This window comes from Tupaia chinensis, unplaced genomic scaffold, assembly GCF_000334495.1.
Source record: "Tupaia chinensis unplaced genomic scaffold, TupChi_1.0 Scaffold000402_1, whole genome shotgun sequence".
NCBI classification, from domain to species: Eukaryota; Metazoa; Chordata; class Mammalia; order Scandentia; family Tupaiidae; genus Tupaia; species Tupaia belangeri.
In genome coordinates, this window is record NW_006159904.1 from 5581010 (window position 1) to 5594969 (window position 13960).

The 13960-nt window shown below is 39.1% G+C and overlaps 1 protein-coding gene across 1 annotated transcript in view; it reads left to right on the forward strand.

The window, feature by feature from the left end:
* Nucleotides 1–13960, forward strand: part of NEK5 (NIMA related kinase 5) — a 96959-nt gene that overhangs the window by 77080 nt on the left and 5919 nt on the right. The window contains exon 21 of the mRNA XM_027774082.1: nucleotides 10414–10427. Within this exon, the coding sequence (XP_027629883.1) occupies nucleotides 10414–10427 (14 nt within the window). The remainder of the gene's footprint in view (nucleotides 1–10413; nucleotides 10428–13960) is intronic.

Here is a 13960-nt window from a genome sequence, read left to right on the forward strand (position 1 = left end):
AAACCCCCCAAAAAAAAAAAAAAAAGTACACTCTCCCCTCCCTAAGATTTTACTTGGATATACTTGTATTGTTATATTTTCTCCCTGTTTTTTTCCCTATCCTACCAGACACAGCTTTGCAAGCGTCTGGATTAAAATAAATTCTGAATAGGTTGTTTTTGAGTGAATAAATCAGTGCAAGAGCCTATAATTTAATATGCTATTTAATTTTAAAAGATTCTAATAAGTTTTTTGTAAGTTTTGAAATTTGTCTTCCATCTCCCTGACTTTTGCCTCTTAGCTGCTTTGGATAGTTTCACATTCACTTAGTCTCAAATGAATTCACATTCATTTTAGTCACTCAAATTTATTCACACTCAAATATTTGTCAAATTAATCTCCCCAATTCCCCCATAAAAGACCGTGTCCAACCCCCAGTTGGGGGCAGAGATTCAGTGATAGCTCCTCCATGCTCACTGGCATGATAAAGAGTTCTCCTGTCTCTCTTGAGTGCCACCACTGGCATGATAAAGAGTTCTCCTGTCTCTTTTGAGTGCCATTTCCAATCCTTGGGGTCTGTTTCTCTGCAATAGCAATTGTGCCTTTATTGTGAATTTTGAGGTATTGCTCTGAAAATTCTGGATCTGAATTAAACTACTGCCTGTGTACCACTGATCAATAATCACTGTTTTAAGTACTTGAGAGAAAATATATGAACATGTTCCCCCATTATTTCCCTAGGTCTGGTTACCCTGCTAATATCCTCACATGACTCTGTAATTCTCTAATCAAAATCTTATGCTTCGGGCCAGCTCATGGTGTGGTGATTAAGGCAGCTAGATCCCACATGGCTAACTGCAGTTTGAGTCCTACACCTGGATGCTTAAGAAACATGCAGGTATAGGGACCAGCAGATTGTGTAATGGTTACATCGCTGGACTCTCATGTAGTCAACTAAGGTTCGAGTCCTGGGCCCTGAGGCTTAAAACTCACACAGGCGGTGTGAGAAATTCAGGACATAAAGGTAGGGTATTGTGAAGGATTAAGGAAAAAGTTAAAACAGGGGGCTAAAGCTCTCTTGGAGCAGAAGCAAAACTGCACCAGAGCAGAGCCTGTTTATTCTAAATTAAATCAGATAAGCAGTGGGTGAGTTTAGCTGTAAAGAATAATGTACAAAATACATGACATTCTTTGTAGGTTATGTTCCTGGTACAAGGTATAGCTATCATTAACTTAGTGTTTAGACAACATCTTGGCTTGAGGAATGTCACCCAACATCTTGAGGCACAGCCCACGCCTGGAGCTCCATCTGGTTGACCATGCAGTCCCTGCAGCATTCTGTCTGGGAATGGGGTTGCTTTCAACTCCCTCCTGCATTCTTCCCTTCTGGCTGTCTCTCAGGCTTGGGTTGGTTTCTGTCTCCAGCATTTCCCCCTTTTTGTTTATGTTGGAGCTTATGTAGCATTACTGTGTAGAGGGCATCTCGTTGGGCTGCACGAGCTGTGGCTCGTCATCCACATTGCCAAACTATACATAAAAGAAGGGAAGAACAAAGTACCAGGATTAATCAAATTAAAGAAGAGGACCCAAAAATTCTGGACTGTTTTAAAGTATTTAACTGACTCAATCCATCGGCAATACTTTTAGGAATTTGAGAGTCGGAAAGTTGTACATAGTCTTTAATGGTATTATAAATTTCACTTTGTAATGCTTGAATATCTAAGGTTAAGTTACTCTGGCCTAGTAGGTATTTTTGGATATTAATCCAAGGAAAACAAGTACAATTATAATGCAAAGGAATTATACAAAAAGAAGAAACATTTCAATCACATTTTAAAGCTAATTGTTTTTGTAAGCTTAACAAGTTGGGCTCCTAATAAAACTACTGCTTGTTGAAGATCTGCAACTTCAGAGGCGAGATGGCTATCAATCAATCGCTGAGTGGTCCACAACTGGTTGGAGTCCTCATGCCATTTCTGAACAAATTCGGCGGTCTGGGTTGTTTGATGTGGTGCAACGCCAGCTGTAGCAACTGCAGCAACTGTAGCAGCAATACCAATAAGTCTCATAATAGTAGCAATTAAAAGTCCAATAAATTGTTTAGTCCGTTTAAGTATTTGATTTAAAGCACCATTTATGACGTACATCTCAGGGGAATGTTGCCATGGGCAATGTATCTGCACTGGAAGCCAAATTCTGGTTTGAGCGTTTACAGTATAAATGCTTTCATATGATTGGTTAAATGGAATTGAAGAATTAAGACAAGATTAAGAATTAAGAATTAGAACAAGATACTAGAGATTCAAATTCATTCCAAATAATGGGACCTTTTAAAAGAAGATACAGCAGTCTAACACGAGCTTGAACGAAGCGAGTATCATTAACCGTATTTAAGATCAGAGTGATTACCTGTGGTATTTTTATGATATGTGTCTATCCAAACATAAAGAGGGTGGAGGGCTGTGACAAGTTTCCAAATTTGGTCGTGAATTGGCCCAAAAGGTAAGTGAGGGCTTGGAGGAGACATTCTTCCACCATGTCAAACAGTGGTGCCATTAGCTGAGGCACGGACAGATCGCGAGGAAACACTCCATCTCAGATCTTGTAGTGAAGTTTTGAGACGAGCAGAACCCATAGGGCTCTGGTCTATGACACTCCCTAGGAAGTACTAGCTAATACTCATCCTGATTCACCTCGGCATGTTTCTCAAATTACCTAGTTTTATAATTTAGAAACTGTCAGGAACATGTTTTATAAACAGGCAAAAACAATTTAACAAATTGTCCCAGTGTAGAACAGAACAATCTTATCAATAGCTTTAACCCAGTATCTTCCATTTTTGTAAAATTTAAAGGCTGACAGTAGAAATAATTAAACTTCGAGACCAGCAGTTAGCGTAATGGCTGTGTCGCTGAACTCCCATGTAGTTGACTGCAGTTCAATCCTGGACCTGGTGACTTACTCATGCTGGGCATGTGTGCATGCGTGCCGAAGATCCTGAGAGAACAGAGGAGAAGGGATTGTGGCTATCCCCCCCGGAGAGGGGGGTGATTTCTTGCTTTCTGTCTCTCTCTGACTCTATCTTTCTGGCGAGAGTATGCGCCCTATAGTAAAGAAATTTCTCCAGAAAAAGAGAAATATATACACTTCATGATAATCAAAGCACAGTAACTTACTCAAGGATGACTTAGACATTTTATGAACCCTTATTATTTTAATTAGGCACAACTTTAAAATCTCAGATTATCTGAAAACTTTACTTGTAAATACCCCATTTATAATTATTTAAATTTCTTTTAACCATTATGTACTGATTACCTGCAAAAAACAAAAAAAAAAGTCTAGTCATTAATTCATTTTTCCTCTTGGTTAGATATTCATCATGTAATATACACCACATAACATGTAAATACCAGATACTTTATTAAATCAACCCCATGAAGACAAATATGATGTTGCCTGACCAATAGGATCTTGGACAAAATATGTGTTGGAAACTGTGAAGATCTTCACTTATGAAACCTTTCTAATTATTTATTTTTATTATTATTTTAAAAATTTATTTGAAGCCAGTTATTTGACAAAGATTTAGTCACATAAACTTGAAAAGCTTTTAGATTCATTTGTATGAGCACTCTTATTTATTAGCCAAATTGAATGGAATTCCTTAAGGCCTTTTATTACATAGACACATGACATACAACACATAACATATCTGTACACACACACTCATACCAACAAAAAGTCTCATAATCTTTTGGAAAGTTCTTTATATATCTATCTCTCTCTCTCTTTTTTAAAAAAGAAGTTTTAGAGCTTAACCCTTAGATGTTTACTTCTTATCTCAGGCTTTATTAAAAGACAGTTTTTATTTATTTATTTATTTAGCTACAGGGCATGTGTGCTCACCAGAAAGACAGAGATAAAGCGAGAAATCATCCCCCAGGCGAGATGGCCACAGCCACCAGGTATGGGACTTGAACCGCGGTTGATTAAGTGGGAGTCCAGTGACATAGCCATTACACCAACTGCTGGTCCCAAGAAATTAGTTTTTAAATGACCTTGAATATTCTTGGCAAACAGAAAGTATTTGCTGAACTGAGAACGCCCAACATTTTAACCCCATAATTGCAGGTCTTGAATTGTTCTTGTTTAGCATCTCCTCAAAGGCCAAAGGAACAGGTTGAAATCTAGCCATATATTTATAAGGGCTGTCAGAAAAACAGTGACGCAAATCAGTTTTAATCTATTTAAGCTCAGTACGAGAAAAAGGGCTTGTATCATAGGAGAATAAGGGACAGTAACAGTCTTAGCAGAAGTATCATAAAAAGAATTATTAGAAGAAAATTGAGCTGTAGGCTTTACAGAAATTTGCTTATGTTTAATTTTTTAATAATTTTCATATCGTGGAGCTTCAGCTTGTACGGAGTATAAAGCTGAGCGAGCAGCTGGATTTTAAGGAGAAAGCTTGTTAGAAGACCTCCATTCTTTTTTTTTTTTTTGGTTTCTGTCTCCAGCATTTCCCCCTTTTTGTTTATGTTGGAGCTTATGTAGCATTACTGTGTAGAGGGCATCTCGTTGGGCTGCACGAGCTGTGGCTCGTCATCCACATTGCCAAACTATACATAAAAGAAGGGAAGAACAAAGTACCAGGATTAATCAAATTAAAGAAGAGGACCCAAAAATTCTGGACTGTTTTAAAGTATTTAACTGACTCAATCCATCGGCAATACTTTTAGGAATTTGAGAGTCGGAAAGTTGTACATAGTCTTTAATGGTATTATAAATTTCACTTTGTAATGCTTGAATATCTAAGGTTAAGTTACTCTGGCCTAGTAGGTATTTTTGGATATTAATCCAAGGAAAACAAGTACAATTATAATGCAAAGGAATTATACAAAAAGAAGAAACATTTCAATCACATTTTAAAGCTAATTGTTTTTGTAAGCTTAACAAGTTGGGCTCCTAATAAAACTACTGCTTGTTGAAGATCTGCAACTTCAGAGGCGAGATGGCTATCAATCAATCGCTGAGTGGTCCACAACTGGTTGGAGTCCTCATGCCATTTCTGAACAAATTCGGCGGTCTGGGTTGTTTGATGTGGTGCAACGCCAGCTGTAGCAACTGCAGCAACTGTAGCAGCAATACCAATAAGTCTCATAATAGTAGCAATTAAAAGTCCAATAAATTGTTTAGTCCGTTTAAGTATTTGATTTAAAGCACCATTTATGACGTACATCTCAGGGGAATGTTGCCATGGGCAATGTATCTGCACTGGAAGCCAAATTCTGGTTTGAGCGTTTACAGTATAAATGCTTTCATATGATTGGTTAAATGGAATTGAAGAATTAAGACAAGATTAAGAATTAAGAATTAGAACAAGATACTAGAGATTCAAATTCATTCCAAATAATGGGACCTTTTAAAAGAAGATACAGCAGTCTAACACGAGCTTGAACGAAGCGAGTATCATTAACCGTATTTAAGATCAGAGTGATTACCTGTGGTATTTTTATGATATGTGTCTATCCAAACATAAAGAGGGTGGAGGGCTGTGACAAGTTTCCAAATTTGGTCGTGAATTGGCCCAAAAGGTAAGTGAGGGCTTGGAGGAGACATTCTTCCACCATGTCAAACAGTGGTGCCATTAGCTGAGGCACGGACAGATCGCGAGGAAACACTCCATCTCAGATCTTGTAGTGAAGTTTTGAGACGAGCAGAACCCATAGGGCTCTGGTCTATGACACTCCCTAGGAAGTACTAGCTAATACTCATCCTGATTCACCTCGGCATGTTTCTCAAATTACCTAGTTTTATAATTTAGAAACTGTCAGGAACATGTTTTATAAACAGGCAAAAACAATTTAACAAATTGTCCCAGTGTAGAACAGAACAATCTTATCAATAGCTTTAACCCAGTATCTTCCATTTTTGTAAAATTTAAAGGCTGACAGTAGAAATAATTAAACTTCGAGACCAGCAGTTAGCGTAATGGCTGTGTCGCTGAACTCCCATGTAGTTGACTGCAGTTCAATCCTGGACCTGGTGACTTACTCATGCTGGGCATGTGTGCATGCGTGCCGAAGATCCTGAGAGAACAGAGGAGAAGGGATTGTGGCTATCCCCCCCGGAGAGGGGGGTGATTTCTTGCTTTCTGTCTCTCTCTGACTCTATCTTTCTGGCGAGAGTATGCGCCCTATAGTAAAGAAATTTCTCCAGAAAAAGAGAAATATATACACTTCATGATAATCAAAGCACAGTAACTTACTCAAGGATGACTTAGACATTTTATGAACCCTTATTATTTTAATTAGGCACAACTTTAAAATCTCAGATTATCTGAAAACTTTACTTGTAAATACCCCATTTATAATTATTTAAATTTCTTTTAACCATTATGTACTGATTACCTGCAAAAAACAAAAAAAAAAGTCTAGTCATTAATTCATTTTTCCTCTTGGTTAGATATTCATCATGTAATATACACCACATAACATGTAAATACCAGATACTTTATTAAATCAACCCCATGAAGACAAATATGATGTTGCCTGACCAATAGGATCTTGGACAAAATATGTGTTGGAAACTGTGAAGATCTTCACTTATGAAACCTTTCTAATTATTTATTTTTATTATTATTTTAAAAATTTATTTGAAGCCAGTTATTTGACAAAGATTTAGTCACATAAACTTGAAAAGCTTTTAGATTCATTTGTATGAGCACTCTTATTTATTAGCCAAATTGAATGGAATTCCTTAAGGCCTTTTATTACATAGACACATGACATACAACACATAACATATCTGTACACACACACTCATACCAACAAAAAGTCTCATAATCTTTTGGAAAGTTCTTTATATATCTATCTCTCTCTCTCTTTTTTAAAAAAGAAGTTTTAGAGCTTAACCCTTAGATGTTTACTTCTTATCTCAGGCTTTATTAAAAGACAGTTTTTATTTATTTATTTATTTAGCTACAGGGCATGTGTGCTCACCAGAAAGACAGAGATAAAGCGAGAAATCATCCCCCAGGCGAGATGGCCACAGCCACCAGGTATGGGACTTGAACCGCGGTTGATTAAGTGGGAGTCCAGTGACATAGCCATTACACCAACTGCTGGTCCCAAGAAATTAGTTTTTAAATGACCTTGAATATTCTTGGCAAACAGAAAGTATTTGCTGAACTGAGAACGCCCAACATTTTAACCCCATAATTGCAGGTCTTGAATTGTTCTTGTTTAGCATCTCCTCAAAGGCCAAAGGAACAGGTTGAAATCTAGCCATATATTTATAAGGGCTGTCAGAAAAACAGTGACGCAAATCAGTTTTAATCTATTTAAGCTCAGTACGAGAAAAAGGGCTTGTATCATAGGAGAATAAGGGACAGTAACAGTCTTAGCAGAAGTATCATAAAAAGAATTATTAGAAGAAAATTGAGCTGTAGGCTTTACAGAAATTTGCTTATGTTTAATTTTTTAATAATTTTCATATCGTGGAGCTTCAGCTTGTACGGAGTATAAAGCTGAGCGAGCAGCTGGATTTTAAGGAGAAAGCTTGTTAGAAGACCTCCATTCTTTTTTTTTTTTTGGAGAGATTTTCGCTACAGGGCACGTGCACTCGCCAGACAGACAGAGAGAGACATAGAGCAAAAAAGCACCCCCCAGGGGGATGGTCACGCCGCAATCCCTTCTCCTCCATTCTCCTCTCAGGATCTTGGGCACGCACGCACACGTGCCCGGCATGGGTTTTAAGCCACCGGGTCCGGGACGCGAACCGCGGTCGACTACGTGGGAGTCCAGCAACATAGCCATTACGCTAACTGCTGGTTCCCAAGACCTCCATTGTTTAGGTGGGGGAGAGAATTCCTTTTCTGTAGGTGGTGGACTCTCTAAACCTGAAACATCATCCTCTGGAGAATCTAGCTGTTCTCCCTCTCTGTTCGATTTCAGCTTATAAATTACTGTTTCTTCCCCAGATTCTGATTTAAGCCACTCTAAAGTTAAAGAGATAAGATTACATAGGGACCACACAGATAAAGGAATAGTTTTGCCTTGCTGATGAGATCACCTTAATGCTCGAATAACTAGTTTGCACTGTCTATAACTGAGTGCATTTTTTTTTTCAGAAGGAGTAAGCCAATAGCAATGTTTATGGATCAAGTAAAAAAGTTCTTAAAAAGTAGTCTTTTTTACCTGAAACCCAGAACTCTTGAGCGAAGTCCATAAGATTTGCATATAAGACTAATTCTTAGAAGAAGATTTCCTAGGGGCCGGCAGGTAGTGTGGTGGTTAAAGATGCTGGACTCCCACATGGCCGACCGCAGTTCAAATCCTGAACCTGGTGGTTTGCTTTCTGTCTTTCTCTCACTCTGTCCCTCTCTGGTCAAATTAAAATAAATAAATAATTAAAGTTAAATAAAATAATTAAAAAAAAAAAAAAGACTTCCTAAACGTACCTGCACTGAATCCTGAAGGTCGAGTTACTCCACTCACAAATCCCTTCAGTTTCTCCAATACTTGAAGAATTTCCTTTTATTTCTCAGAGTCCTTCTACCTTCAAGTCTGTTCGGGTGCCAGATGTGAGAAATTCAAGGCTTGAAGGTAGGGTGTTGCAAAGAATTGAGAAAAGAGACGAGGAAAAGGTTAAAGCAGGGGATAAAGCTCTCTTGGAGCAGAAGCAAAACTGCACCAGAGCAGAGCCTGTTTATTCTAAATTAAATCAGATAAGCAGTGGGTGAGTTTAGCTGTAAAGAATAATGCACAATATACATGACATTCTTTGTAGGTTATGTTCCTGGTACAAGGTATAGCTATCATTAACTTAGTGTTTAGACAACATCTTGGCTTGCGGAATGTCAATGTCCAACATCTTGAGACACAGCCCATGCCTGGAGCTCCATTTGGTTGACCAAGCAGTCTCTGTGGCATTCCATCCGGGAATGGGGTTGCTTTCAACTCCCTCCTGCATTCGTCCCTTCTGGCTATCTCTCAGGCCTGGGCTGGTTTCTATCTCCAACAGGGCGCGTGTGCATACATGGCCAAAATCCTAAGAGGAGAGTGGAGGAGAAGGGATTGAGGTGTGGCCATCCTCCCTGGGAGGTGATTTCTTGCTTTCTGTCTCTCTGGCAAATGCACTGCTGTATAGCAAAAACTTCTCTTAATAGGAAAAAAAAGAAACATGCTAGGTGTGTTTGTGTGTGTGCCCAATATCCTGAGAGGAGAATGGAAGAGAAGGAATTTCGATATGAGGCCCCATGGCTGCCTCTTTTTCAACTTCCCTTTCTTGTATCTCTCCTGTGAGTACACCTGCCCTCTGGAAAAAATTGTATATATACACACATATATGTTTCACTTTAACTTATTGTTTTATATATTTTTTTCTCACTAGACTATAAGCTTATGAGAACTTTGTCTCAATCAGTTCTCCAATTAGTCTATCCCTGACACCAGGTATAGTGCCTATACTGTACGATGAAGGATGTATGAGTAATGCTTAAATGTGACCATAATATCTGTGGATGAACATATAGCAACAGCACATTTTTAGTATTACTTACCTAATAAATTTTGCACAGCTATCAAATTCTATAGGGAAATTACAATGCTCAAAATAATTCTTACAGCTGTAGAGTCTTCATAAAGACTTTCCACATGTGTAAATGTTAATACTTTGATTACAGGTATAATAGATACAACTTATAAAGGCAGGCAGTAGTGTCCACGGATTGAAATGCTTCTTGGCAGGCTGAGGCCTCATGAGAGGCCTGGGTCCAATTCTCAGGCCTCTCTAAAAACCAGGCGTGGGGCTTGTGCCTATAGTTCCAGCTACTCAAAAGAGCACGGGGATCTGGAGCTAGGGATCAGTGAGAATAACATAGTGAGACCCTGTCTGAAAAAGCCGGGCTTGGTGGAACATGCCTGTGGTCCTAGCTACTTGGGAGGCTGAGGGAAGAGGACCAGGACATAGCAAGACCCTGTCATGAAAGAAAGGCAGACTTTCAAGGACCAGTTATTTGTTTTATGTGTACATATCAAGGTTTTTGCCGGAGAGAAACAGAGAGAGAGTGAGAGGGAAAGTGAGAACTCACCTCCTGGGGTGAATGGCCACACCGAAGTACCTTTTCCTCCATTTTCCTCTCGGAATTTTGGGCATACATGCACATGTGCTTGGCATGATTTTCTGTCTACCAGGTCTGGGACTTGAACTGTGGTTAGCCATGTGGGAGTCCAGCACCTTAATCAACACACCATCTACTGCCCCTATTTGTCATATATTAAAGCATGATTCATATATACTGACATGGGAGTCCTGGGTGATTAGACCTAATACCCATGCTGATTTTTGTTTGAAGCTCATGAAGAATTAGAGACTCAGATACAGAGAGTGGATAGTAAAATGGAGTTTATTAAGAAAGGGAGAGGGGACCAGCAGCTGGCGTTATGGTTATATTGCTGGACTCACACATGGCCAACCACGATTCAAGTCCTGGTCTTGGTGACTTAAAACTCACGTGGGGGGTAGGAGGGAGAACCAGCAGGTGGCATGGTGGTTAAGGTGCTAGACACTCCCACATGGACAACCACAATTTGAGTCCCAGACCTGGTGGCTTGCTTTCTTGCTTTCCATTTCTCTTTCTCTGTGTGCCTCTGGTCAAATTAAAATAAATAAATGAATAAAAATTAAAAAAAAAAGTTATACGTGTGTGCGTGTGTGCCCAAGATCCTGAGAGGAGAATGGAGGAGAAGGGATTGTGCTGTGACCATCCACCCAGGGGGTGATTTCTTGTTTTCTGTCTCTCTGGGAAGCACATGTGCCCTATAGGAAAAATCTCTAAAAGAAAAGAAGAAAGGGAGAGAAGAACAGAACTTCCAGTGCAGTGGGAGGGGGCTGAATGGGGATAAGGGGTTTTTATCTAGCAGTCTGAGCAATTGGCTGGCTTTCTAGATAAGAAAGTGGGCTTTAGAAAAGAGTTACATGGTAGTTAATCTGTGTGATTTATTGCTCTATGTTTTGTGTGGTCAACAAACCATAGCATTCTGTACTTGCTAGGATATAGGTGCTAAACAGAAACAGTTGCCCTTAGCTACAGTCAGCTTGAGTCCCAATGCAGCCAGCTTTTGGCTGTGAAAAATTTTTTTCTCAGTAGATTAATGATATTATTATTATTATGACCAGATAATTTACTGCTTTAAAATAATTATTTAATTTTATTTATTTATTCATTTATTTTAATTTGACCAGACACACACATACACACACAGAAAAAGAGAGAGAGAGAGAGAGAGAGAGAGAGAGAGAAAGAGAGAAAGAAAGGCTGCAGGAACGTCCGGGACTTAAATCATGGTCGGCCATGTGGGAGTGTCCAGCACCTTAACCACCAGGCCACCTGCTAGTCCCCTTGGCTGTGAAAATTTAGTCACTGTGACTCCATCTTGGGTCTTTACCCTCTCTGCTCAATGTCTCTGTTTCCTGCCTTATTAGCAAGAAATCATCATTTCTTTAGAGATGTAAAAGGGGTGTATAGTGTACATTAACAAGACCATAGAGAAAAAATAGACTTCATTACAAAAGAAAAACACAGTGACTTCCTTAAGTGGGGTCTAACTCCACTTACATCAAATAGACTTTAGCTTAAACTTCCAACTTCTTAAAAATAAATTGCTTAGGGGCTAGCAGGTGGTGTGGTGGTTGAGGACGCAGGACTCCCATATGGCCGACGGTGGTTCGAGTCCCGGGCCTGTTGGCTTGCTTTCTCACTTTCCCTCTCTCTCTCTCTCTCTCTGTCCCTATACATACACACATACATACATACATATATACAGTTAAATAAAATAATTCTTAAAAAATAAATTGCTTAAAAATATATTGCTTCAATGCTCATAGTTCAAATTCTATTTTTAAATGAGGCCTTATCAAATATATATTTAATTGGTCCTAATTTTAAAAAGGAAGATTTTATAGTCTTTTAAAATGAATCTTATTAGTAAAAGCTACACTCTACATAAAGATAAATGTATATTTTATATATGTAGAATTAATTCATGTCAGTAACTCTGTGTATAGTTTAACCACACCAAGGGAATCCCTGGTGGGAAGGTAATTCCTGTTTTCTTGTATGAGGTTTCAGGCTGCATAATTGCCTTGGTAGCAATATAGTTGTACACCCTGATAACAGCTGATTTATATTCCTATAGTCAGCCATTCATTCTTTCCTCTCTCTCTCTCTCTCTCTCTCTATCCCAGGGGGGATGGTCATGCCGCAATCTCTCCTCCTCCATTCTCCTCTCGGGATCTTAGGCACGTACGCACACGCGCCCGGCATGAGTTTTAAGCCACCAGGTCCGGGACGCGAACCGTGGTCGACTATGCGGGAGTCCAGCGACATAGCCATTATGCTAACTGCTGGTTCCCTTTCCTCTATATTTTTAAACAAAAATAAGAACCTCCTAAAATTGGGGCCGGAAGGTGGCGTGGTGGTTGGGGGTGATGGATTCCCACATGGCTGACCAAGGTTCGAGTCCCAGATCTGGTGCCTTGCTTTCTCATTTGCCCTCTCTCTTGCTTTCACTCTGTCCCTCTCTGGTCAAATTAAAATACATAAATAAAGTTAAATACACAATTCTTGAAAAAAAGAACCTCTTAAAATTGTCTTTCTAAAATAGGAAAACAAAAACAATCAGATTCCTACACTCATAAGTGGAATACTCAGGCTGCTTCTAATTAGGCAGGATACCTCATAGATAAGCTGAATCAATCCACTAAATAGTTCATTTATTTTATAATACTTTTTAGGAAATAGGAGCTACGATTTAGGATGAAACATATTGACTGATTTAAAAAGGGTAAACATTGGGAACCAGCAGGTAGCATGGTGGTTGAGATGCTGGACTTACCCACATGGTCAACTACGGTTTGAGTCCCTGACCTGGTGACTTGCTTTCTCACTTTCTTTTTCTCTCTCTCTGGTCAAATTCAAATATGTGAATGAATAAATAAAATTAAATAAATAATTCTTTTAAAAAAAAGGGTAAACATTTCATTGTAGCGTGGTAAAGTTTCTACTTGAAGGTACACATGGAACAGTTTACCAAAAAAAAGTCACATTTTGCTTTTAGTTTCTTCCTTTTTTTTTTCTTAAGTTTATTTATCCTTTTCTTCCCAAAGAGAGAGAAAAATAGAGAAAGACTCCCAATAGGGTCTTTTTTTTTTTTTTTTTTTTTAGAAAGTAAACATGCAACCTACTGGACCAGCAAATGGTGCGGTGGTTAAGGTCCTGGACCCCCGCGTGGTCAACTATGATTCAAGTCCTGGGCCACCGTAATCCCTTCTCCTCCATTCTCCTCTCGGGATCTTGGGCACGCACGCACACGCACCTGGCATGAGTTTAAGCCGCCGGGTCTGGGACTCATCGTGGTCGACTACATGGGAGTCCAGCGACATAGCCATTACACTAACTGCTGATCCCAACACACAGCTCTTAAAAAAAAACAGAATGGCTACAAAGCATATGAAAAATGTTCAACATCTTTTAGAAGGGAAATGTAAATCAAAACCACAGTGAATTCTCACTTAACTCCAATTAGAATAGCTATGATGAAAAAAGGAATCTAAGAATAACAAGATTACTGGGCAGTGCGTGGGAACCATTCACTGCTGGCAGGAGTGTAAATTACAATAGTACAGTCACTATGGAAAACAATATGAAGATTCCTCTCTCTGACTCTGGGGAGTGCATGTGCCCATTAGCAAATGAAAAAAAAAAAAAAAAAAGAGAGAGGAATAAAATTTAGGGGCCAAAGCAGTGGTTAGGTGTTGCACAAATGAAGTTGGATCCCAAATGGCTGACTGAGGTTCAAATCTTGGCTCCATTAGCATCACCCTGGGTTGTTAGTGTACATGTGTCCAGAATCATGACAGGATGGAGAATTGGAGGAAAAGGACTGTGGCTTGACCAGTCCCTACTGGGGGATTTTTC